Below are 27,554 nucleotides of genomic sequence, written 5' to 3'. Positions count from 1 at the left end.
ATGCTGTTGTGGGAGACACATGAGAGACTGTAAATTGACAATCCATCTGGATTTTGATGGGGATACATTACATTTTTTGGATGAAAATAAATTTTTAACTAATTTTTTATTTGATAAAAATGAAATGTTAAGGGAATTTTAATACTGAGTTGAAGAAAAAGTTGGCAACATGACAGTTTGGTTCTGTCTGTATTTTTAGCCTCTGCAGAAAAAATACCTCAATAGCTAATTTCCTCCCTCTTGTGAGGGCAGCTGAAAATGGACAGCTTTTCAAGCTTCTTTCCATTAAACTAAACTCAACTATTTCAATTTTCCCTACCTCAAGTATTTGATTAACAAATTAAAAAAAAATTATAGAGTTTATAATTTACATTTATATATAATGGTTTAGTTTTAACTAAAGCTCAGAGGTTATCTTTAAAAAAAGGAAAAAAGAAACAAAAATTAGATACTATTTTAAAAATCATTGATTTTGAAAAAAAATAATAAAATAAAATAAAAATCACTGATTTTGGTTCCTTCAAGGAATACCTAGAAAACTACACAATATAAACAGAACATTGTATAAATTATTCTCTTCGGGGGAATTTGTATAAATAATTTTCTACGACTCTAAGTTACTCATCTGAAAAAAGGTTTAATTGAAAATTTCTCGGTTTCGTTTTCTTTCCCAGGAATTTGAGGAATTACAGATACAGATACACAAGCCAGATTCCAAAATTTACACGATATTCTTGGATTGTTTTAGCATGGCCCTCATGGGTGAAATAGCTTTTGTCACTAGCCAGCATTACATAGAACACTGGACCCTTCAGATAAGTCACTGAATTAGCGAACAAAATTGATAGGAATCCCATTAAATCAGGTGTGAGACAATTTTATAAGAAAAAATGAAGTCATACTTAGAAGACAATAAAATATTAAACAGTCTACAGGCAAACGGGCACACGCACGCGTGAGCACACACGCACGCGCGCGCGCACACACACACGCACACACACCCCGCGGCTTGTATTTCTACAGTAGCTGTAGCAAAGAATCTAATGTCGACTCTTGTCGACTCTTGGTCCCATGAACAGCAATACTCCTTTATTTATGGGTTTGTGGGTATGAAGAATCAAACCCCAGGACATTTATTCAGAATATTTATGAACTGTGCCTAATAGTAAAATGCAGAATTTTTTCTTCTCCGTTCAAACTGGTATTTTTAAACTCAATACTATAGCCAGACTCAACAAGAGTTTAGAGAAAATTAGTATAAACAAACTAAAATGGAACAGGACGTGCAGATTAGGGATTAGAGTGACCCCAACTGAGTTTTTCTGTTTATTACTTGGATCAAAGTACAATGAAGACAAAGAATGGCCTAATTTTAATGCCAGTGACCTCAGAATAACCAGCCCTGCAAAGTCTCATTTTTCCACTTCCAGGATTTCTCTGGGGAATTCAAATAAAAATTGGTTCCTTTCCTCCTCGGAGAGGACATCTGGAGAGTTTATCAATGGATAGGAATTTGTCTCTCACTGTGAAGAGCCTGTGATGTCTCTTCATGCGCACCAAGGGAATGTGCACTTTTTGAGCAGATGCAGACATTGGCTAATTTTTCTAGACCCAGCCCCAGACTTGGGTCTGAAGGGGAAATTTATAGGCTGGGTGATGTGCACCGTGAGCTCACACTTTTACTAGACAAATTAGATAGGTTTCAATCCATGCAGCTGTAAACGATGTCCTGCCGAGTTCCACCTGATCTTTTACAGCTTTTCATAAATCAGTACCTACTGGCTGCAGATCGCAGTCATTAAAAAGAAATCATGGAAATTACATGTTTGCTCAGGGGAAGCAAAAAAATAACTTTCCTCCCCCTTCTCTCTCCCTCCTTGTATTTAGGCTCGTGAATTATTCTTTTAGGGATTTTCATACTGTTACATTAAAGAGGTATACATATATTTTCTTCTCATCAACTCCCTATTTGATCTGCAAATGTTTTCGTACCAATTAGCACATGATATCGGGGACCAAATGTCAATAAACAACTGCAGTCCCAAGAATATCTTCTCATAATGAGGTTATTTCATTATTGTATTAGAATTCCAAATCACTAGGATTGAATGTTAAATTATCCTTTTAGAATATAAAAAGACTCCTTTTGGTATACAAATGGCTTTATTTTTCATGTATTAAAAATAATGATTAAGACACACACACATTTCCAGAATAAGTAAGTAGATCCCAACTACGTTTAGAAGTAAATGTCAATAACATTGGAGACGTACACTATATCACTATAATTATCTACATTTTGTGGTTCGGAATAGTTTCAGGGAATATATGTACTCAAGAATAGTTTCTTAAGGGCAGAATATTAACTATATCTTTATTATTGTCAGAAACTAGTAATCTAATTTTCCAATGTCTTTCATGATTATTAAATTTTTTATTTGAAATAGTGTCTTTTCACAGTATTTCAGTGGGGAAATCTTGTATTTGCCATTTTTTTACATGTGGATTATTACAATCTTGATTATTTTATCCCTAACATTAAAGATTCCAAATAAGATTAAGAAAATTTAATTTGTCATCAGAAACTAAAAATAATTTTGAGTATATAGAGTTCCCAACAGGAAAGTAGTATATACATGACACATTAAGGAGAAGTAAAGTCATTGTGTTTATTTTAGTTATCTCTAGGCCTTAAGGATAAGAATCTTAGCAGTTATAGCTATTACATCTGGCCTAATTCCTCCCAGCGGCAAAATTACCTACTTTGATTTTTAAGATTAAAAAAAAAAATCATCTGGGTCTTTGGCACACTCGCTTCCCTCTAAAAGGTTCTGCATCATATTTGATCAGTGAGGAAAGTCACCCTGTCAGTTTCAGAATTGGAGGTCAAAGTCACGTTGATAAATAGATTGTTTTGGTTGTTAGACTTCTCTTAAAGGATGCGGTATTTGTCAAAACAGTTGTTCTCAAAAATAATTGTGTTTTCTTAGAAATCAGAAGCATTTTATTTACGTTAATTTAGTGCCAGTAACAGGGAAACATTACTAGTATTGCTTATGTTTGCTCCTATTTATCCTGCAAATTAATAAAAATAAATCCCTTCAAAGTTAGTGGTCAATGCAATGGAACAATATATTTTAATCATTTCAATAAATTAACTGAGTATAATTGGATCTGCAGAACCTCATTCTAAATTACAATTAAAGGGGTGCTTGGGTGGCTCAAGTGGTTAAGCATCAGATCAGATCATGATCTCAGGGTCTTGAGATGGAGCCCCATGTTGGGCTCCATGCTCAGTAGGGAGTCTGCTGGAGATTTTCTCCCTCTCCCACTGCCCCTCCCCCCCCCACTTACATGCTCGCTCTCTCTCTCTCTCTAAAACAAATAAATCTTTAAAAAAATTTTTAAAAATTAAATTCAATATATTGTTTAAGACCTTATGCCATGAATTGGTTGCCTTCACTTTAGAACCTCATTCTAAATACATGGAATGTATTATTTAATACTTTATGCCAAAAATTTGTATTCCATAAGTTAAAATATTATTGAAGAATCCAACTTCCTGAAGTATAAAAATTATGTAAATTTAAAGAAAAAATAATTTATTTCATTTTATATAAATATCCAAAAATTTAAAAAGGCATCTTACTGCCTAAATAGAGAAGAATTAATTCATCTCTCATTTTTCTCTAGTCTTCTTTATTTTTAATTTAGCTACATTCATAAAAATAAGTGAATTTATTTAAATCCAGGAGCTATATTTTATATATAATATAAAACCAATTGAATACTTATATAGTATAAAATATGTATCATAAAAGATATTTAAATTATACAAAATTAATCCTTCAAAATAGTCTCTTTTAAAAAATGAATTTTTTAAATTTTCTTAGAGTGGGGGCAGGGAGGGAGAGGGACAGAGATTCCCAAGCAGGCTCCACACCCACACGGAGCTCGATCTCACCACCCAGAGATCATGACTTGAGCTGAAATCAAGAGTCAGATGTTTAACCAACTGAGCCACTGGGCTAAAACGAATTTTGCTTATTTCTCCTATCTGTATAACTAAATTATATGTTAGGAAGTAGGAGAAAATTTATCATTGTAAGACCATTTTGTATTTATTTTTATGGAAATATCTTTTTTCTCTTTTTAAAAGAATATTTATTTATTTGAGAGAGAGAGCGCACAAGCAGGGGTAGCATCAGGCAGAGGGAGAGGGAGAAGCAGGCTCCCTCTGCCTGATGTGGGGCTCGTGATCCCAGGACCCTGGGATCAGGACCTGAGCGGAGTGCAGACACTTACCTGACTGAGCTACCCAGGCGCCCCATGGAAGTATTCTCTATCAAGAACTTCTTTAAGAAAGATTTCCTCAATTCGTTTTTTTTTTTTTTTTTTTAAGATTTTATTTATTAGAGAGAGAGAGAAAGAGCACGAGGCGGGTTGCAGAGGGCGAGGGGCAGGGAGAGAAGCCGACTCATGCATCGCATGTATCACTCTAAAAGAATCAAAATAGTTCTCTAAAGGGACACAATGTTATTACCCTTGCTTAACTGAATGGCTTTTTTCTCTCAGTTGTCTTTCCCCCCACCCCACTCTTTAGCAGCTTTTGATAACAGTTCATTCCATACACTTTTGGAAAATCCCCTGAGCTGTGGATTCAGTAATGGTCTAAGTCACATTTATAATTCTGCGCTTTGTTTTTACCAACCACTTCGTATCCTTCTGCTCTGTGATTTGTACTGTTCCCCAAAGCTGTAAAGAGACCGTTTTCTTTCTCTCTGGGTAGTTTGTGCAGTGGGTTAATGTTCTGAGATATTTATGAATGTTTCATGCTTTTTTTTTTTCTTTTTGGACTGCCAACACTGACATTAATTGGCCCTACAATCCCCTTATAATGGGCCTGAAATCCCCATGAGCTACTCTCACACCCTGTTACATAGGATGGAAGCATTCACCCATTTCAATTAACTTCCTAGCTCTTGTAGACATTTTGGTTCTGGACTAAGGGACTGAGGCATTTAGAGGCTTCAGAAGGATCTCCAGACACCAGGGCAGGCCACAAGTAGCACGGAGAAGCTCAGAAGTTCAGTCTGACAGATCGGGAGGAGGGATGGCCCAGTGTCAACCTCCGTGAACCAACACCCTCCACTATTCATAAAGTCTCCTGATAATCCATATGAGAGCTTTAATTAGAAATTATAATTTTAGAAAAATAAAGAGAGATCTATTTGAGATAAAACCCAGCAGTTACCAGGGGCGTCTGTGTGGCTCAACTGATTAAGCATCTGACTCTTGACTTCGGCTCAGGTTATGACCTCGGGGACCTGAGATCAAGCCCCAGGCCGGGCTCTGCGCTCACCGTGGAGTCTGCTTGTCCCTCTCCCTTCGCTCCTCCCCTGGCTCGTTCTCACATTCTCTCCTTCTCTCTCAAATAAATAAAATCTTAAACCAACAAGCTCAGCCTTATTTGATTGAGATTTGTACCCCTAAGCAAGTTTCTGACCGTGAGGTTTTTTTATTTTCTTTACAGAGAGAAGACTTTATGTTGATTGCCCAGTTTTAATCTCTTCCCCAATTTGAGATGTGAACGTCTAGTTTCTTGTGGGACTTGGTCTCATTGCTCCAAAATGCTCATCTGTCTCACAGACCTGTTCTTCCTTATGCCCTTCCTATGCAGTCAGTGAGAGCACTCTTCTCATAGTCCTCCATTTTCCAAACCTGGAAGGACTCTCCGATACTCCCTCTGTCACTCTGCACATCTCATTGGCCACCGTGTCCTATAACACTTCAGTAAAACTTTTTGAATTCATACCTTTTCTTTTTGTTTCTTCTGCTCTTCCCTAGAGGAAGCCCTTTCTTAGACAACTGAAATAACCTCCCAACTCCTTATTTTGAACCTCTTTACCATCAGTGCTTCTTAGGACTAGCTGCCAGAGAACTATTCTATAGGCACCCCACCACATGTCACTTAAGTATCTTCCATGGTTCCTCTTTTCCTCATGGACAAAAGTCCAGATTTCCAATGATGCCATGAAATCTTCCATTATCTCATGAAATGATCTGTCATCCTTGCCTTTTTTTTTTATCCTATATTCCAGCAGAATTGTATGATGCAAAAAAACTTGGAAGTATTCTACGTTTTCGTGTGTCTTGCTTCTTTGTACAATGTTCCCCTAGCCTGATATGATCTTATCTGCCTAATGATATTTCATCCAGCATTCAAAAGTTACTTCTCTACAGCTAATCACCACAGGGCCTAGTAGAATGCCTGGCACAAAGTAACTGCTAACTGAACATCTGTGGCTTCATGTCAATGTACTGTCTAAACTTTAAATTCATGTATGTCTCCTCCAATTACACTACTTTTAGGAAAATAAATCAATTACTGGAAGACAATCACAATATAAAATTTAATATAACTTCTCTTCTCTTCTCGCTGCATCTTGCAATATCTAAGTTTTTAGTTGGCGCACCCTGACCCTCTGCTTATATATCTTCCCACTTTCAGCAGTGATAGTCACAAAGACACTCTTAGAGGCAGATTCTCTGGGAATGACTCTGTTATGAATCATCAACTCTAATGAAGGTTGAAAAGTGAAATGATGCATCGTAGAAGGATTTCTATAATGTATATGAAATAAATTGCCATGAAACTAACTAGACTCAGGCTGACTCTGGAAAACATCATTTCCATAGGAACGATAGAATAATGTTATTTTTCCTAATGGACTTTATAGGCATAATTCTGTACATTGATCTAAATAAGTCATTCAGAAACTTGAATCCTTGGTGCCATCCACAAACTCAGATTGGGATAATCTCCCTGTGTTTGGAGGAGGATGTTTTTGGAGTTGAGTTGACAGAGAGAGAGAGAGACATGAAATTTTGCTTAGGAGAAAGTTTTAAGCTTTTAGTATCATGACTAATGTCTGCAGAAATCTCTATAATGAATAGAATAAAAACTAGAATTCTTTTAAAACATGTATCTATTGAAATGGGCATTTATTATTTTAAAAAATGTATATTCATGTACTTAATAAATAGTCATTTAGTTACCAGTACCAACCTGGTAGTGGTAATACAAGAGAAACATGGCATCTGATCTCATAGGGCTTAGAGTTTATTGGAGTAATGGATACTTAAAAAGAACACACACATAAGAATTAAAATTGTGTTGGCACTCTGTAAAAAATAATGGCGTGGACCATTAAATGACGTTGCCAGAGAGTGCCTCAATTAATACAAGATGCTGAAGGAGGATGAATGAAAAGGATGCTTCCTGAAGGAAGAAGGATGAAACTGAGAATCTAACATAAGGAGAACAGCCTGTACAATTGTCTTCATATCTGAAATGTGGTGGCCTTCTGAAGGAACTTGAACTTGGCCACTGAGACTAGAATATTAAGTGAAAGTGGCACAGATTGAAAGCTTGAAATGTCCCTCTCCTCACACTCTTGCCCCTCCCTCCACAAAGCAGCCATGTAAATCAAATCATGTCACTTCTCTGCTTTAAATGCCTTAATGGATTCCTCATGCATTTCAAAAAAATTCCCAAGTCCTTCCATGGTCTGGGTAGCCTCAGGTGCTCTGGCTTCTGTTTGCCTTCTCAGAGTCATGAGAGACTCTTCTTCCCCTACTGCTCTTCAGTTATGTTGTCCTTCTGCTACGTTCTAGAACCCTCCAAACTCACTTGCAGTTTTTTTTTCCTATGGCAAGAATACATTTTGGGGGTGGGGGTGGGGCTCTTTAAACAGCTGGCTTTTTTTCTTTCTTTAGGTTTCGGCTCAGATACCTCCACAGAGGGCTCTTGCCCACCACCCTTTGATTATCTGTCACAATGATCTATTTACTTCCTTCCTCTACTTGTCTGTTGTTTATTGTACATTTTCTATAATGTAAGCCCTAGAATGGTAGGGACCATATTTGCCCTCTTCACTGTTCTCCAGAGTCTACACATGCCTAGCACATAGGAGACTAGATTATAATAAATAGTTATTGAAAAATGAAGAAAGTAATACGTGAATAAAAGCAGTGACATTGCAGAAGAAGGGCTGTTTATACCACCAGCAAGAGTCTAGATTTTTTTTCTGAGTACAATGCGAACTCAAAATCGGTTATAAAAAGATGACTGAAATTATATCACATATATTTTGATGAGAAAATTCTGAAGGCTACGTGCAAAGATGCTGGAGCAGGCAAGAGTGAAAGCAGGGGGACAAGCTAGGAGGTTCTTGCAGGGTCTCAGCCAGAGGGGGAGAGAGTCATGGAAGAGAGTGCAGTGCAGGGGGAGAGGGACAGGCCTTGCTGACCTAGTGATCTTCTAGATCAAAGTGGGGAGGGCCAGAAAGAGGTGCCAAGAGTTGCTCTAATCCCATTTGGGCAAATGAGGGGGTGCCTGTGTATTAAATTAAATTAGGAAGGCAGTGGAAGGGTGAAGCTACCAGGAGAAAATAAAAACATAAATTTTTAGAATATTAAGTTTGAGGAGACTGTGAGACTCTGATTTGAGAGGTTTGGCCGTGAAGGCTTGTGGATAAAGAAGGAAGACTTTGGCAGAGATGTGAGGCCGGCAGAAGTAATGTGGGCAAACAGTATCTCCTGAATTCCCTGTATGATAAAAATCACCTGAAGTTTTTTATCAAACATCCAAATTCCATTCCCCTTTCCTAGAGATGCTGAGTCAGTAGTTGGGCTAGACCAGGATAGCTGTCTCTTTAATTAGTTCCCCTGTGATTCTTCTCACCTGGAAAATTTAAGAAAAAATGTAATTTAACACATTTCTATGGCAGTGGTTCTGCCTTCCAAAAGTGCCCCGATATGCAAGGGAGGGGGGAGGGAGACAGAGGCGAGAGGGAGAGAAAGGAAGGATTTGCCTCTGACAAGTAGAGGGAACTGATCTAGTCCTCTCTTATAATTAGTGGAAAAAATAGGCAAGATGGGTAGGTGCAGGCACCAGTAACTTTTTGTTTTGCTGTTAGAATTTCCCATCTGAGGGCTGGTATTTTCTCAACGAAGTATGTGGCAAGGGCATCACTGGAAAATTAAAGGGGGGAGGGAATGAGTTAGTAAGTGGTGATAAAGGATGAAATAAGCATTATTAAAATGGGAAAGCAAATTTTCTAAAGGAAAAATAATATTTTCTTGACATTGTTGCATGTTGCATGGCAACTTGAGGTTGTTACTAATCAATGTATATTGACGCAATCCACCTAGTTGTGTATTTTAATGGCAATAAGTAAACATATACAATTTGCAGGACTTTTATATTTAAGTGAATTAAGATATATGGCACCTCTTAGAAAAATATTTTCCCTAAAATTACATGTTTTGTGACAAAATACATAGAATTTATTCAAGTATTAAGGATATATATTAGGAGAAGTGATATTCAATTTCAATAAGAATGGAAAAGTGAGTTTAAGAAGCATGTTGAAGTTTGGATACTAGGATATATCCTGATATACTATGATCTGATATTAATACAATTTCCCCACACAGGATTGGAGTTAAATATCTCTTGAGCATATTACATGAGTTACTTTTTATTTGGATAATACCATCCTATGGAAATGATTTGAGTGTCTTTTTTTATGATATGGAAAGAATTGAAAGATATTTATTTTTTGTTGTTTTTCCCCATGATTGCTATTGAGTAAAGATCAAAAGAAATGGCTTCAGGGTACAAAATGAGGACCCTATGGCCCAGGGAAGGACAGGTTCGTCACACTGTTAGTTGTTAACCCGTCGGGTAGATTTCCAAGAGTCTGTTCAGTTTCTCTCTGTGAAGATTCCAACAAGAGATTCATTCTTACAGGATAAGTTACGAGTAGTTTTTCCTACAAAGGACATATCATCAAGTTCAATCTTAGTGACCCCTAAATTGTAGGTTATTTCAATAAATAACCTACAATTTTAGATGTTGATATTAAGACTTTGGTTCAGATTCCTCTTACTCATTTTATCCAAATATAGTGCAAAACCTGGATCATGTAGTCTCAATATAATTGTTCCTCTTAATGTAAAAAATCATATATGCTATTATAAAATGCAGCTGGAAATGCTCTATCAATTTGAAAGTCATAATTCTCGGCGATTATCAGTAAAGACAGCAAAAAAGAAACAAACTCTTTCCAATAAGGCATTATATTATACCTTTTACATGAGTCACAGTAAATCATCACTATGTAGCATTTATACATCCCACTTAATACTGTGGATTTATATGCACACTAAGTATAATTCTTTTACTAAAACCATGTAACTGTCCTATAAGAGCACATATCAGAATGGAAAAGAACTGTTTTGTTCTTCTGTGTACAATGAGAATATAAATCTTTAAATATGACAGTTGGCTTTGCCTTTAGCTTCTCTGAGAAATACTAAATATATTAACACTTTTTTTTTTCCTTCTCGTGGCCCCTGACAAAATTCATCTCTCATTCCCCGTTTCTTCAATTGCAGTTTTTAGATAGACTTTAACTTACATTCTTCAAAATCATCAAGAAAACTCAGTGATTCTCAGCTAGGAGGAATATAAGTAAAATCTAATGGATGTCGTGCAGTCGGGATTGCATTATAGGTTTGATGTACTGACGTTTGTCTTTTGTCAGGGGGACACACATTATTTTATTCTCAGTTTTGTTCTCTACAGTGTCTTAACAAAGTAATTGGCACACAACATGGGTTCAACAAATGTTTGTTTAGTTACACGGTGTGGGGGGGATTGCATTCTGCTGACCAGTGCGATGTTTTAGAAATATTATTATTTTTGAAGCTTTATTTTAAATGAGGAAATAATTAGGACTTCACTAGAATTCACCACCACTCTAGGAGATTTCTTACTTTTTCCTTTAAAACATTTTTGCTTAAATAGTAGAGAGTGAAAAGAAGCTACATGTCCAGTGTTCCTATTTCCTGAAGACTTAAACACAAGCCTGAATGTAGACGCTCCTGGTCAAGTTGGAAGTTAAAAATATCTCTGAATTTCATCATTATGACTAAACAACATAAGAATTTCTCCTGAAAGTTTGTTTTTTGTTTTTTTTTTTTAAGGAAGAAAATAGAGACACTTTTCTCCAGTCCTCAGGAATACAAGTTTCAAAGAATGCAGTTAGGGAAGTGGGAGAAGAAAATTAACACAGTGGACATAGAAAATGCATTAATTTCTGAGTGAGAGCAGAATGCAAAATCAAAGTGTCACCTTGCTGCGGCACTGGTGATGATCTTCAGGCTGCCTGGGTTCCGGATAAGCTTGTCCAGAATGCTGACAATCTGCTCAAACTTGGGTCTGTTGTTTCTGTCTTTCTGCCAGCAATCCAGCATCAGCTGATACAATGCAGCTGGGCAGTCCATGGGGGGCGGCAGCCGATAGCCTTCATCCACAGCTTTAATCACCTGTGTGAGAAGCAGTTTCCAGGGACTTCAGAACTGAAACTCCTTTTATTCTCCATGGGAAGGGTACGCCAATATGAATATTTTAAAGTTAAGTGGAAAAATTCTCATTTTCAGTTACTTAAAAGGATGACAGCTTATCAAATAAATAAGTGATTATTCTTGCCCAGAAATGTTATATAAAGGAAGGTCGAGAGAGAGAGAGAGAGAGAGAGTGAATTTGGGAAAGAAGCATTTGTAAAGCTCCTTTTCAGATGAAAATCAGAAGAAACATTCTGTGATATAGGAAATTCAATGAGTTATAAAGAAATTATTATTTGGTAATACATATTTATATGGAATATTGTTCATATGTGAATGAATGCAGAAAAAAGTGGACAGATTTTGTTATACTTCATTGAAACGGTATCTTCCAAATCATAGTTAAGTTCCTAAGGTAAACTCCTATGTGCAGAACAATGAAGTAACTATTAGTTCATTTGTACTTTTAAATCACATAAAACAGTGATTTTTCAAACTTGCTGTGTATCAGAATAATCTGGAGAACTTAATATATAGATTGCTCTCCTCTCATTCCATAAGTCTAGTGGAAGGCCTGAGAATTTGCATTACTGCAAATTCCCAGGCCCTGCTAAGGCTGCTGGTCCAGAGCCCACACTTTGAGATCCTTTAATACAGAGAAAATTTGGAAAATAGAGATGCGGAAAAGTGAGTCTGATTTTCTCAGCACTATTATAACAATAGCTAGATTGGAAAAGTACAGAAAGATTTTAAATGAAAATACAATAAAAGCAGTTTTATATGTAGTGAGTAGCAAATGACTAAAAGCATCTCAGCTTTCCATCTCATGTATCTTTGAGATCATGCTCAAAGTCTTTGGCTAAGCATAAAGACAAGTCTCTGAGTGCTGATCCCATGTCAACAGCAACCTTTTACTAAGCATTTGCAAGACATGACTTCTAAAAACAAAAATTCTTTTCAAAAATCATATCACAGATACAATAGAAAGTTTAACATTATTTTTCCATCCAGATACTTCAATTCGTATGACTAAATTCACATGCAAGTTTAATACATTAAGAGAAACAACACACTAGAGATCGGTTGCTTTGGCTGACATAGGGAAATACTATGTTTAAGTAAACAAAATGTTGGCATAGATGCATTAATTAAATCTATGAAGGATGGCAGACATGTGGCTTATTAATGTTACATAGAAACAATTTTGCAGTAAAAATACTTTAAACAGTTCCCCATATTTATTGACTATCTTTTCGGTCACTTATTTCATTACATTCTTGTTACAAATGTCTTCATTTTCTCTCATTTCTAAACCTCTGCTTCAGGGAAACATGTAAAGCTGTAAGAGCAATTCAATTAATATCCTTGCAAGACTTTGAAACTATTTCATTTCTTCTAAGGATTCTATTTCAGTGTCACAAACTGGGAGCCACCTGGTTTCATTATGCTCCACTTCCTTGCACAGCTTGATCTCTTAATCTGAAACCATAATTCATTGACTACAAATACTTACATCCTGATTGGACATCTCCCAGTATGGTCTCTCTCCATAGGACATCACCTCCCAGAGAACAATCCCATAACTCCATACGTCGCTGGCTGACGTGAACTTGCGGTAAGCAATAGCTTCTGGTGATGTCCATCGGATTGGGATCTTCCCTCCCTTTAAATATAAAATCATGTACATATATGATCAGTGCATGAAGCATAAAACATATATTATAATATTAAATCTGACTGAACTTGTCAGAGTACTTCTGAAATGGATTATGGGTTTCTGCTGAAATATCTGGATATTCTATTTTAATACCAAGCAGAAGTGAGTGGCATACCATGTACTGAAGGGTTAACTTACAATTAATTTGATGAAAGAAAAATATTTAAAAATTGTTTAAATACTGCTGGTTTATATCAACTATGGCACATTAATTACTCATATGCAAAAAAAGACCTAAAATAGATGTGCTATATGGTATATTAGAATTGAATGAGGTATCCCGAGTCAACCTTTATTGATTGAACATAGATTTATGCTTGACCAAGCAATCTTAGTTCAGAATGCAAGTTAATATTTGTAAAGAACTTATACCCCCAAAAATAACTCATACCACTCCTTGATACATAAGTTCTCATCGATATTTGTTAACTAAATAAATTCAAAGTAAAATTATACCTCAAAAACACTCTCTCTGATACATTAATCAATCATCTTGATTAGTTTACCCAGTGCTTCCTTCCACCATTAATCACTGACGTAACTTCCATGTACTAGGTCGGCACCACATGAACTAAATAGATATAATAACTACATTCCCAGAACTTAGAATGTAGAGAATATTGTTTCTCCAAGTTATGGGAGATATAAAGGTACAACTCCCATGGAATTTGCTCTCAGTTTAATAAATACACTTAATAAAAATGTGTCGAGTAGCATCCATATGGGAAGTATTAGGCCAGTCACTCTGAGACAAATATAAATAACACACTAGCCCTTCTGTTTGGAAAATCTCAGGCAAAGAGGAATGATAATTAGTTGTTTTGAATAATGAAATGCAGAAAGAAGTACCCAGTACTTTGCTTCCCAAACTTTACTATCTATATGAATCATCTGGAGCTTGCTCCCATTAAGATGGAAGCACTGATTCAGTAGTTGCCGAGTATAGCCATGGTCTGCTCTTCTCAAAAGCTCCAGGTGATGCTGGTCATGCTGGTCATGGACCTGCCAGTGAGTAAGAAGACAGCAGAAATGGCTGTGATGCAGAGCATGGGGCTGAGAGTCTCACTAGAGAGACTGAGGAGGTCACGTATGAATTGAGCCCGAAAAGATGTACAGATTTTTGATATAAGAAAAAAAAGTTAAATATTGCAAAGAATTCACATCATCCAAATCATAAACCCTATTCATCAAAACGTGTTCCGCTGACTCTGCACCGCACAGCACTTCACTGGTTTCGAAGTAATGCTCAAGGGGGGCGACACATCGCTTTGGAGAAATGGATCTTAGGAGGTGAAGTTATTAGACCTCATTACACCTGAACTTCTTCATCTGTGTAAAGTAATAGTTCTGGTTCATAGCAGAGCTGTGGCGCTAAATGACAAATTTCAATAAAACCTTTAGCATAGTTCCTGGCACACAGTAAAGACTTCAGAAATATTAGCTTAACACTCGGCATACTCAGAGGGAAGCGTCATATATCAAACAAGCCACAGAGGAGGAAAATGTATGTTTTAGAAGAAGTTTCCGGTGTGACTATGCTACAGAGTATGTGAAGGAATATAATGGGAAAGGATGGGAAAAGGTCAAATTGGGGTTTAACCATAGGCAAACTGAGCCAACTTAATCCTACAGAGGACAACGGTATCTGCGATTGGAATTATCTCCCTAAACTTGATGCTTCTCTTTGATGTTTTCACACAAGGGAACTGCTTCAGAGCGAATACTGCCACAGGTCTTTGAAGGAGGTGGGGCTTACAATGGGGTTTGAAGAGTGCCTGAAACTGTAGTGAAGTGAGCACAGAGAGGGTGACCGAGCACAGCCTTCTTGAGAAGCTACCAGCCGAAGGGTAGTTGACGCTTTATATTGGTGAAGTAAAGTAAACCAGGCTGGGGAGATGGGAGTGAAACTAAGGACAGCCTCCGGAGATCGTGGGGGACACTATAGTGCACAGTGTGCACTACAGAAGTGGGATGATTTACAACCAGAAAAACAGAACGGAAAATTTTTATAGTCAAGTACAGGAGAGGGCATAAAGTCTTAGAAGCTCCCCTTGCTTTTCTCCCTCCCTCACTCACTCATTCACTCTCTTCTTCACAGTTTGCATTATTTTCAACATTTTAAAGGGTCCTTTCATATTTAAATTTGGAGAGTCCACTATACATTGGCTAATTGAATTTAAATTTTAAAGAAAGCTAAAATAAAATAAAATACATTTGGAGAGTCCAAGGTGCCTGGGTGGCTCAATTGATTGAGCTTCCAACTTTTTTTTTTTAAAGATTTTATTTATTTACTTGAGAGAGAGAGAAAGAGCACGCACAAGCAGGGAGAGCGGCTGGCAGAGGGAGAAGCAGGCTCCCTGCTCAGCAGGGAGCTCGATGCGGGACTCGATCCCAGGACCCTGGGATCATGACCTGAGCCCAAGGCAGACGCTTAACCATCTGAGCCACCCAGGCATCCCAAAACTTCCAACTTTTGATTTAGGCTCAGGTCATGATCTCAGAGTCCTGAGATCAAGTTCCGCATCAGGCTCCACACTGGGTGTGGAGACTACTTAAGATTCTCTCTCTCCCTCTGCCTCTCCCCCTCTTGCTCTTACTCGTGCTCTCTCAAATAAATAAATGAATAATAAATAAATAAATAAATTTGGAGGGTCTAATATTGCCATTTTCTCTGACAATACATTCAATCCTAAAAATAACTAATAAAATTTTACAATTCCCAAATTAACTTATTTGCACCTGGGTTCAAGGATTCAAGATATTAAATATCCTTAATTTCGACAAAAACAGAATTATACATGTGACATGTAACAAAATCTATTCAGGATGCCAAATGAAATCATTAGGCACATTTTCTCTTCCTTAAAAAGCTCTGAGAATTAACAGAAGTCAAACAAAGCTATATTCATAGAGCAAAGGAAAGATAATATTCTGCAGTATCAGTTATATGTCTTATCTCTGCTGCAGACACTTTGCCATTTGCTTTCCTTTGCCCAGAGCCAAATTACTAAAAGTAAAAAAATGCACTAAAGGCGCGGCGCCTGGGTGGCTCAGATTGTTAAGCGTCTGCCTTCGGCTCAGGTCATGATCTCCGGGTCCTGGGATCGAGTCCCACATCGAAGCAAGGAGCCTGTTTCTCCCTCTGCCTGCCACTTCCCCTGCTTGTACTCTCCCACTCTCTCTCTGGCAAATAAATAAAATCTTTGGGTGGGGGGATGGGTTAGCCTGGTGATGGGTATTAAAGAGGGCACGTTCTGCATGGAGCACAGGGTGTTATGCACAAACAATGAATCATGGAACACTACATCAAAAACTAATGATGTAATGTATGGTGATTAACATAACAATAAAAATTAAAAAAAACAAACACAAAAGAATAAAATAAATTCTTTAAAAAAATGCACTAAAAAACTAAGTCCTTTCCTTGATGAAAAGTTTGTATCTATTTAGAAATATAAGGCACAGATATACATCATTTTACCGAGGTCCTTAATATACATTAAAATATGAACCTAGACAAAACATTAGGTTGATGATTGTCAGGAACAAGACACCTGTTTGTTGTGTTTGACCTCAATCAGTATGAAAATGGAACACACTAAAGTTTCATCTTATGTACTTCATCACTTATTTTCCACAGAGGACAGCATTGAGAATATTTTAATAAAATTTCTGAAAACAGTGAAATACTGAAAAGTGATCCCTTTTAGGAAAATCAGGGCCACACCTGTGTTTAAGCTTAGAAGGAAAATCCTTTCTTGTGCTGTTCTGGACACAGACATAAATGCTATCGGAGGCATCTTGCTCGGAGCCCAACTTTTCAACTGGGGCTTTGCTCTACACCATCTCTGAACTTGACTGGGACTAGTGTAATGTGTTCTCTAAGCTAGCACATGGTTACAGATTTAAGCAAATTATTTCCAGAAATTTTCCAATTGAGTGCTATTAACTTTCACTGGGGACATTGTATTTAAACGTTGTTTGAAACCCACACCAAAAGGAAATGCGTTTAGAAAACTATTTGGCAAATTATGGCTCAGTCATTAAGCATCTGCCTTCGGCTCAGGTCATGATCCCAGGGTCCTGGGATCGAGTTCTGCATCAGGCTCCTTGCTTAGCGGGAAGCTTGCTTCTCCCTCTGCCTGCCGCTCCCCCTGCTTGTGCTCTCTCTCTCCCTCTCTCTCTCTCTCTCTGTCAAATAAATAAATAAAATCTTTAAAAAAATTATTTTAAAGAAAACACCTAAATTTTGAATTGTGTCGTCTTGCTAATGTTTTGTAATCGTTATAGTCTGCCGAACTCATAGAAATAGAGACACATAAAGATGACTGGTTATTATGGAATATTTTTGTCATTGGCAATGGTTTTATAATATACATAAATCAACTAATAAAATGATCATTAACAGTCTGCTCAATAAATATCTTGCCCTTTCTTCTCTTCTAATTCCCTTCAAGTGGTTAACACATTTTATATATCGATACAAAGAATTTATTAAATGAGCATAGGAGGGAAAGCTTATTGTTAACTACAAGGTATTACTCAAATTTAGCAATTGTTGCTATTGCTACTAAAAATAAATCAGTCTAAGAAGAATTTTATACATATTTTTCTTTTTCCAGTATTGGCAAACAACGTGGAGTCACTGTGGCTTTAAATGAAACACAAACAAACAAACAAATAAACACTGTACCCACTTAATTAAGGTGAGATCACAAACTGGCAAAATCATCTCAGAGTTTGTGGAAGGATCAATGTGTATGTTATCACAAATTTTAAATTCAACATTATAGTTTCAAATTCTTTATATTCAATACTGGCAAAATGAATTCAAGTAGGAGCTCTTGTCCTGTCTGTTGTCATAAATAAATTTTTTTGTCACAATTTGTAATAATTTGAAGTCCTTAGCCTATGAAAATCTAAATAGATTATAAATCTGGAGATAATGGGCATAATCCACATGTGCCCATGCTCACTGCAGAGAGCAATTGTCTTATTTAGATATCTTGGCAAATGTGTAGGGTAGGCATTCAACAAGTGCTCACTGACTTGAATTTAATTACCTTTCTCCAAAATACATGCTATTCTTTTTCCTTGGGAGGCTTTTTCCCTGTCTACCTTCTGCAACTAGTAAACTTAGTTGAACATTCTGGTCAAATGCGAACTCATTGGTGGAACATTTGGGAATGTTCTAGGCCAACCTGGTCACTCCATGTTCTGTGATCCTTCTACCTTTTAATTATCTGGGCTAATTAGACGGGGATGTTCACAGGAATAACTGGCTTGCTTACTTCATTTCTGCATGCCCAGAGTTTAAAACAGGAGTCTGACTTTCAAGCTCTCCTGTTTACAACAGCTTGTTTCCCAAAGGTGTGTGGACAGAGAATATAACCACTTATGTTATGGGCTTAGAGTGATAGATTTTACTGAAGATATTTGGTAATTTTGAGCATTTTTAAAAATACAGCTCATTTTTAGAAAATAATACATTGAACCATTGAACCTAGTTTTTCAGAATATACAAATACTAAGAGTGAGCCAATATATAGCATAATAATAGCTTTAAAAAATCATATTATTTTCTTATGCCTTCTTTCCCCTCATGCTATTTAACAATGTTGTTATTTCCATAATAGTAATAAATATAAGAATTACTGAACATTCATCGAGTTTTTACAGTATCTATAAAATTATGAAAATATCTCACAAGGTGCTGCATGGATTAAATATTTTAGAGTTTGCCGAATGTTATAAAGATTTTCATTTGACTCCATAAACAAAATGCATCCTATATCAACTGTTTCAATATTGATATTGTAGGTACTTTACTAACCTAAAAATACCATCAATAATTTAATAAATATTGTCTCTGAATATGAATATTACTCCATTCCTTTGTAGAATGAGGTAAGTACAATTTTTAAACATAAAAATTAATTATGCATGGCTAAGACTCATATGTTGACTGAAAATATATGACATATTTACCTGCGAGGTAAGATGTCTATTTATGAGTTTACTACAAAGACATCTTAATAAAACAAAATCGAAACATTAAAAATAAAGAGGTCATGTTCAAAATTTAGAGCACCAGGGGAAAGAATTAAAATTTTAAGTGTTAGATCAAGAGCACATGAGGATAAAATATTAACAGGAATAAAAGTCATACTATTCAAGGGAGCCGGGGTGGCTCATTTGGTTAGGTGTCTGCCTTTGTGCTCTCTCTTGCTAACTCTCTCTCTCTCAAATAAATAAAACCTTAAAAAAAAAGTCATACTATTCATTGCATTCTGTTTGTGAAATATCCCCAAGTTCATCATGCCAGGCCTGGTGGCAGATGGTTAGTCTGTTGCACTTTTTTTTTCCACAAATAGCAATGTAGTCTACATTGCCACATTCAACTTATGGTCCAGTATGTATAGGAGAAATTATAAAGTACCTGAGAGGGACATTTGATCTTCATTCCCATTTTTTTACACATTATTTACACATGTTGGGTAATTTTAGAACAAGCTCTCTTTACAGTAGCACCACTGACATTTTAAAGCAGATTAATGATTTGTTGTGGGGGTTGTCCTGTGCATCGTAAGATATTTAGTAGCACCCCTGGCCTTTATCCACTGGATAACATTAGCATCCCTCCAACTGGGACAGCCAAAAATGTCTCCAGACAATGCCAAATATCCCCTAGGAGCAAAATTATCCTTACTTGAAAACTACTGCTTTAGATGGTGTATGACAAGCTTTACTTAGCAAGGGAAAATAATTCAGACGAGGTGCAGGATTTATCTGGGATTTTATGTAGACTAAGTGGAATTAGCTTTTTCTTTTTTTTTTTTTTTCCTTACTATTCACATCCTTTCTCTGGATATTTTTATTTCTGTTCTAGTCAAGTAAGAGTCTAGTTCCTCAGAGCTAATTTTGATATTGGGTTTTATTAAATATAACAGTATCCCTTTGAGATGTTTCCCTCTATTTTTAATTTTTTTATGTTTTTATGCTTTATTATTTTCTTTTATTTTCTCCTTTATTCTTAACTTTCTTCCTTTCTTTCTTTTTTGAAAAAGGGATAACTTCCTATTGCTAATGAAACTTTAATTAAGCATCAATTTCTTTATCAAACAGAGGTATCTATGACCAAAGAGTTTCATAAGAAACAAGTTTTTTACTCCCAGAGCAAACACTATCTATGGCTACAAAAATGTAAATGTCATTGACATAATGAGACACTGGATACAAGTTCTTGAGGGCCCAATTTGGTTCTGAAATATGAGTGAAAGAAGAACCCACACATTTTAATAAAGTCTTACTTCACAGTAAGGCTGTCTGCCTTCAATTTGAGCATCTGTAGATCTGAGACTATCAAAATAAAATAAAATGAATCTATAAGAGTCTGACCCACTAAATTTCCTACAAGTCATCCATTGTAGAATTTATTCATACTTCTCCTGACTGATCACAAAAATTCCCCTTTTCCCCCTACACCCCACCCCAATAATTTCAAGCTTATATTGTCTGACTTCTTTTTTGTTTTTCAGAAATTGCTTTCTCAGTTATATATATGGGAAACATTTTGAAATTTTAGATGCTTTTCAATTAACTGCCAAACACATCCTTCAATGGGCTACCCAAAGATTTAGAGTCATCATTTGGCATACTTTCCTGTCACAGTAAAACTATTCAAGTACAACCATTACTAATGAGCTAAAATTTTGAAATCAGTTGACAATTTAAATATTGTTGATAAAATGCTACTAGGAACTTAGAGTACGCTAAAGCACAGCTAGTTACTATAAAGATGTATTCTTTACAATGCATAAATACATTGTAAAATGAATGCATTTACTTAAGGTGGTCTCTATATCCACATGTAAGCTCTCCAGACATTTATGTATTTGAGAAAAGTCTCCAATTGCCTGGAGCAAGCTCAGAATCACAGCATATGGAGTATGTCTAAAACCTCAATTGCAGAGGGACCTCCATAACAGAATCAGAAGTTAATGCTTGTTCCCTATATTTAAAGTGGCAAACCTAAGATCAGTTCCTCTCAGTGCTGTCTCATCTGTGTATAGCTCAGTAATTGGGGTTCAGGGTAATTTATAGTCACTCAATCCATTTGCATTCTTAAGTTTAGCAGAAATCAAGAGTCTTGGTTTCTGGTCTAATTTTAGCATACTGTTTAATTTAGCCAAGTTTCTTAACTTCTCTGTGTAGCTATCTTGTCATTCGTCAACTGAAGATCATGGGGAGCATCTCTAACAGCTGTGCTGACCTATGAACCTTAGTTCCTTCAACTTTCAAATTTCTGTCTTAAACCTACATGCATACCAAGGATGCTGACATTTTCGATGTTCATTATTTTGGACTCTTAAAGATTATCCTAAGTTTGGATCTACTTACCTACTGGATGTCATATCTGGATTTACTCCTACAGAATTCTTACAGAAAATTTAAAAGAGAAGAATAGAATGTTGTAAGTAAAGATACTAGAGAGTCTCTGGACAGAGGCATTACATAATTGCTACACTCAAATCTAGGATCAGTTGAAGTACTCCAAAACCTTGTTCATTTTGTCCAGAAATAGCAGTTGGAGTAAACCTATTCTCAAAAGATCCTGCAATTCAGTTCTCTAAGCTTAATGAATTTAGACAGTTCAAATGAGACATTTGGCTAAAATCCTGAATTTTTTAGGCACTCATCTAAAGTCAGCTCTTTCACTATGGGTTAGGGGGCTTCAAGTCGTGATTTCTAAAGAAAGAGAGTATAATTGCTAAACTCTCTGGACATTAAGGCATAATATCTCATATCTGCCCCAATTTTTCTCTAATTATATATACAAATCTCTCCCTGTTGATTTCATAAATGCTTTGCTGATCCACAGTTCACATTGCCTGCCCCTGAGCTCTGTCAGGTCATACTTAGAGTGACAAAAGACTTTGGAGAGTTTATCTTAGTAAACCCTAAGTAATTGAGTGTTTAACCTGGAGGCAAATATTGGCTTCTCAGGTTAAAAGTGGAACCATAGCGATAAATCATTTGACTCAAGGATTTAGCATCTATCTATTGTCAGGGACTAACCTTCATTCACTGTAGACAACAGTAGACAACAAGGTGAAGGGCAAGCCAGGAAGAATCCCAGGGGAAGCATCTGTTCTAATCCTCAGTAGTTCAAATCTAAAAGCCATTGAGAGAATTGTTCCAGCAGATGTTGATTGCCACAAGAGATCAGAGACGGATGATCTCTTAGGTAGCAAAAGCCTATCCCTTGAACTTTTGAAACATTTCAACATTATGTGAAATGCTTAAGAATTTCTTAAAATACAGGAAAATCTTCACCCGCATTCTAAGTTTCTCTATCGCTGCCCAGGTAATGCAATACAAATAAATAACTTTTCTGTTACTTTCTGTTAGTTTCAAATTAGGTCATCTATAATGTCTATCTTCAACAAAAACAATGCAAACATTTACAGATAAGGCTGAAGATATTTCAGAGTTCGGTGAGGTTTTTAAATGTTAAACTTTTGTGTTTTATACATACTCAACCCTAATTTTTTTTAAAGATTAAAGAAATTCATTTGAAAGTGTGTATTTTTAGCACTCTGAACACAGTTTTCTAAAGAAGCAGTGTTAAAAATAAATAAATCAGAAAGATCTATTCAGTATGTAATTATGACAAAAATAATAGAAATAGAGATATTAGGTTCATTCTAGTAAGTAACTAAAAACGTGCAAAACTTGAGTAAGCTTGATTTCTTTAATACTGATGATTGGAAAATAAGGAAAGATGAAATGATAGGTTGAGAATCTCCTAAATATCCAAAAAGACAGTTCTGGCTGGACATCACAGCAACAGTTCCCTTACAGGTTTATGTTTAGTAAACAACAGCTTGAACTAGGGGGCAATTCCAGAACAGTGGCCAGCAAACTAAGAAGGAAAAAAGTCACGGGAGTGTATTTGAACCATGACATATGACAGAAATGAATCAAATTATTAGCCATGCCAGATATCCAGTGGTAAGCCTGACTTAGGACAGGAAGACTGCGGTACTTCGCAATGCCAAAGGAATCTGGGGCTGGTCAATGGCTTCGGGGCTCTGGGAAAAGCTTCAGGCAATGTGTCATCACATTTTTGAAAATGTGGGATATTCACAGTGAACTGCAAATAATATCAGAAAGTGATTTTTACTAAGCTTCCAGGCTTGCCAACATTACAGCCTAGACCAGTCGCTATGAGCCTGATGTTTAGTCTGAGTTAAATCATTAATCTGACTACTTAATTTGTCTTCTTGCAAAGTGAGCCTGTTGGAATCAGAACAATGATTACAGTTAATTTATTAAATTGAAAAGATAGTTAAGGCAAAATAAATCTGGTTAATTAACTTTGATGCTTATATTATTTGTTCCTCCACTCTCACCATTTCACTACTCTAACGTCATTTATCAGGGAAACTCTTAATCTTCCTCACTGAAATAACACCCTCCCCCACTATCCACATTCTTCATCTTACTTCTCTGCCTTGCTATACCTTCACTTGCTTGTTTATTACTTGAATTCCCACACTAGAATGTAAACTCATAAGGTCAGGGCTTTGTTTTATTTACTGCCCTAGAACAGAGCCTGGTATATCATAGGCACTCAAATGTTGAATGAATGAATGAATGATGCACTTTAGAGAAAATTGTTCCTGCTAGAGACTGTGTAATATTTTACATACAATGTCCATACTACTATATTCCACTCTAAAACTATAGCTGTGATTTTTTCCCCACATAAATCTGGATAGATAATTTTCACGTGTTAAAATGTTTATGTTATCTATCTCTCTGACTTGGGTGACTAGAAAGTACTAGATCTCTCATTAAATATTGATGCAATGTTGACAACTGAGATTACAGTCTTCTAGCATTTTCTGATTTTTGAATATATGGCTTTACTTTGTGAAGCTATATAAGGCATATCCATACTGATTCTAACAGAGTAGGGAATAAATTCATGATTAACATTATTTATTTTGATTCAAAGCTTAAAATATATGAAGGCCACCGATTAGATATTTATGTGTTACTTTTTTTCATTCATGTGTAAAGGACAAGGACTTATGATATATATTACTTATCAAAATAATATAATTTTCTTTTTATATCACACTGGTTCTTGGTATTCTTAGTTTTTAGTCCTTGACTACAGAATAAAGGCTCATGTTTTCTATTATTTGTGTCCTTAGAATGGAGTTATCCTGAAAAGAAGCATTTAACTACTTAGCTTTTAACTACTTGCATTAGCCACTTATTTTCCCTTTCTTATCTTGCAAATGAAATTAGGTAAAATAACTGTAGTAGAATATTTCTGGCATCAAGTTGGCAGGATTACAGAGAAAAAAAATCCAATAAATTATTGTGTAAAATTAGATTTCTTTCTCCTTTGCTTAACACACAATGCCTATGATAACTTTTCATTTGCTTTATCTTCTAAAAATTAAATAGATGTTAATGGGCTACAAATGTAATGAAAGGGAGAAACTTCTTATCCAATATAAAAATCTAACTACAGGGGCGCCTGGGTGGTTCAGTTGGTTAAGTGTCTGCCTTTAGCTCAGGTCATGATCTCAGGGTCCTGGGTCCAGCATGGAGTCCTGCATGGGAGGGGGGGTATCGCTGCTCAGCGGGGAGCCTGTTTCTCTTTCTGCCTGCCACTCCCCCTGCTCGCTCTCTCTCTCAAATAAAGAAATAAAATCTTTAAAAAAATCTAACTTCTAACGACTCAGTATACATCTTCAGGACAGAAATTTAAAAAAAATTGAAAAATGAAGAATATAACCAAAAACAAATCATCTGGCTCTCTCAAAGTTCCCAAATCGGTTTATGTGGTAATTATATCCCTAAAATGAATTTGGGGCTTGAGAATTGGATTGACTTTATACAATACAACATATAAATTAGATAAAAGCCTATATTTTCTCTAACTTGGTCTTGTTAAACAGTAAATTGAGCACCATCATGGTGGAATTTTGGATCCCATCTATTTGAACATATGAATATAAGAATGTTCATATGCATAGATGCATGCATGCACATAAAAAATGCTAACAGTTTAAAATGAAATTTCGTAAGGAAAAAGACTAAAAAATAATTTAGTGGTAAACAGTTTTCACCAATAATTCCATGGTTCTCTTAAAATGAAATACATTGGTAGTTCAGTGCAAAAAAAAAAAAATTGGCAACATGCCATAACTGTGCTCTGAATTCATATGATGGGAACCCAAAGAGGCAATTCATTTTTTGTTTGTTTTTCTCAACAACAAAAAACTTTCTGATGGTTTCATTTTGTAGAGCTAACTGCTCCATCCCAAATAAAATCCAAAGCCTTTCAAGATGATTTGCAGCCTTTTGTATGCAGCTGCTGTTATACATTCTAGGCCTTTCTTCAAAACATGCTATATCATATAATACTATAAGTCAAGACTTTATATCATTTGATAAAACTAAAATATTCATTTAGTTTTTAAGGTGCATTTTCCTGACATAGTACCCATAACAGTGGTTCTCAAAGTGTCACCCATGCATTGTTGGGTGTCCCCCAAGAACATTTCAGAGGGTCCACAAGATTGAACGATTTTCATAATAACACTAAAACACTACACCCTTCTTACTCTTGAATCCCATGTATACAGTGAAATTTTACAAAGGTTACAGGATGCATAATCACATTGAATAATAGAAAGTGTCAATGTTTGGAATTTCCACATAACTCAGTAGTGAGAAATGAGAAGAAATAACTTTATGTGAGTACTGAAAAAAATTCTGATTTCCTACCTAATACCCTGATAAAAAAGAGAAAACCTACAAAAGTGTATATTATGATCTGAGCTGACCCTCTCATCTCAAGGAATCCTGTTGGGACATAAGGCAGGAAAACCTGTGATACACTTAAGACAGTATTAAAGCGGCATGGGAAAACATCTGATAAGTTGTTCCAAGTTTCAAGGCTCAGCGTTTCCTCAACCCCTCAGGTGTTCCCTCCAGTTAAAAAAAATGCACACAGAATTGGTTGATATAAATTCTGTTCCACTCTTCTACCTTGCCTGTCGATCACAATGTTCTTAAAATGAGATCAGCAGACATCCCGTGTTCATTCCGTGGCATTGAATCAAACGCCTCTCATGATTCCTTAGTGCAGTTACCCTCTACCTAAGTCAGGAACTTTCTGAGGAGCAATTGGGGAACTGGCTTAGTGCATTGAGGCACTGAATGCTAATTTTTGAATCCAAGTGACTCTAGGTGATATGTGTTAAGTGTGACTAAAGTAATGTGACTAGCTTTTTAAAGCAGATTCACCAGAATGTGTTTATCCAACAAAAATGCTGTGGCACGCTCTTTTAAATGGTGAACTTGTTTTTCTGAAGTAACCATAATTTATAGGATGTTTAATCAAATAAAGAAAGTGGAGGTCTAAGCTGAAAAATCCTGGTTTGGTTAAAAAAAAAAAACTAGGCTTTATTATATAACAATGTATTACTTTTCTTATTTATTAACTATAAGCTTATTGACACCAGAGATTTTTATCTCAGGCAAGTATGTTTCCTAAAATACTATACGCTTAAATAACTTTGAACGATGATATCACAATCCAATTTTAAAGATAATTTCAAAAGAGGATTTCCCAAAACATTCTGTACAATAGCAGTGTTCCTATAATAAGTACAAATTCCCAAGAATTAGTATGGCAACACTCATTTAATTGTTTCAGTGTTTTTGTTTAAAAAACAAAATAGCAGTCCTATTATTTTAAACCATACATCATAGTTTAGGGTAAATTATAAAATTGTTGTACCAAACAAGGATTATTACAGGAGATTAAATTAAAGATTTCTAAATTATTCTGGAAATGCAGATGCAAATTACAGCTTCTCAGAAGGAAGTTAGGACCCCCACAGATATTTTGAGAGTTTTTGAGAAAATACAAGAATGAACATTGAATAACTATAAACAGCTATTTATTGGCAGTTAGTGAGCCATTTTGTTGGTGTAGTTTTTAAGAATCTTCTGAGAATAAAAAATGCAAAGAGTCTGTCACATTTTTATTTCACAAACGATAATGAGGAATTTTGACAGAGCAACATTTTTTTTTCTACTAGAGTCTAGAAATGGTCTTCTGTACCCCTTGGTCCTTACAAAGTAACAATCAGTACAAATAAAACTATGAAAGTTAACCCAAGTTAACCCTTATTCTCCAGACAGCAGATGATCCAGATTTGGATGAATCTTCCAAGTTCCTACAAGAAAAATCATTCCTTAGAGTATCCTAGAACTCAAAACTAATATTGAAAAAAAATGCTCTGGTTTAAAAATGGGATATGGCACAGAACCTAAATTACCAGAAATCTAATATTTCAAATAAAGGTCTTTTAATCAAGTCCTTTTT

General features: G+C 35.9%; 1 protein-coding gene across 3 annotated transcripts in view; it reads right to left on the bottom strand.

The window, feature by feature from the left end:
- Positions 1-27,554, bottom strand: part of EPHA3 (EPH receptor A3) — a 378,828-nt gene that overhangs the window by 12,241 nt on the left and 339,033 nt on the right. For all 3 annotated transcript variants that reach the window (XM_025868405.2, XM_073892253.1, XM_073892247.1), the window contains exons 14-15: positions 12,929-13,078; positions 11,204-11,397 (exon numbers count right to left, since the gene is read on the bottom strand). In XM_025868405.2, the coding sequence (XP_025724190.1) occupies positions 11,204-11,397; positions 12,929-13,078 (344 nt within the window). The remainder of the gene's footprint in view (positions 1-11,203; positions 11,398-12,928; positions 13,079-27,554) is intronic.

Source organism: Callorhinus ursinus, unplaced genomic scaffold, assembly GCF_003265705.2.
Source record: "Callorhinus ursinus isolate GAN/ISIS: 27379988/994484 unplaced genomic scaffold, GSC_fseal_2.0 scaffold1, whole genome shotgun sequence".
Taxonomy (NCBI): Eukaryota; Metazoa; Chordata; class Mammalia; order Carnivora; family Otariidae; genus Callorhinus; species Callorhinus ursinus.
The sequence above is the reverse complement of the archived record's forward strand: the minus strand, read 5'-3'. Positions and strand labels throughout refer to the sequence as shown.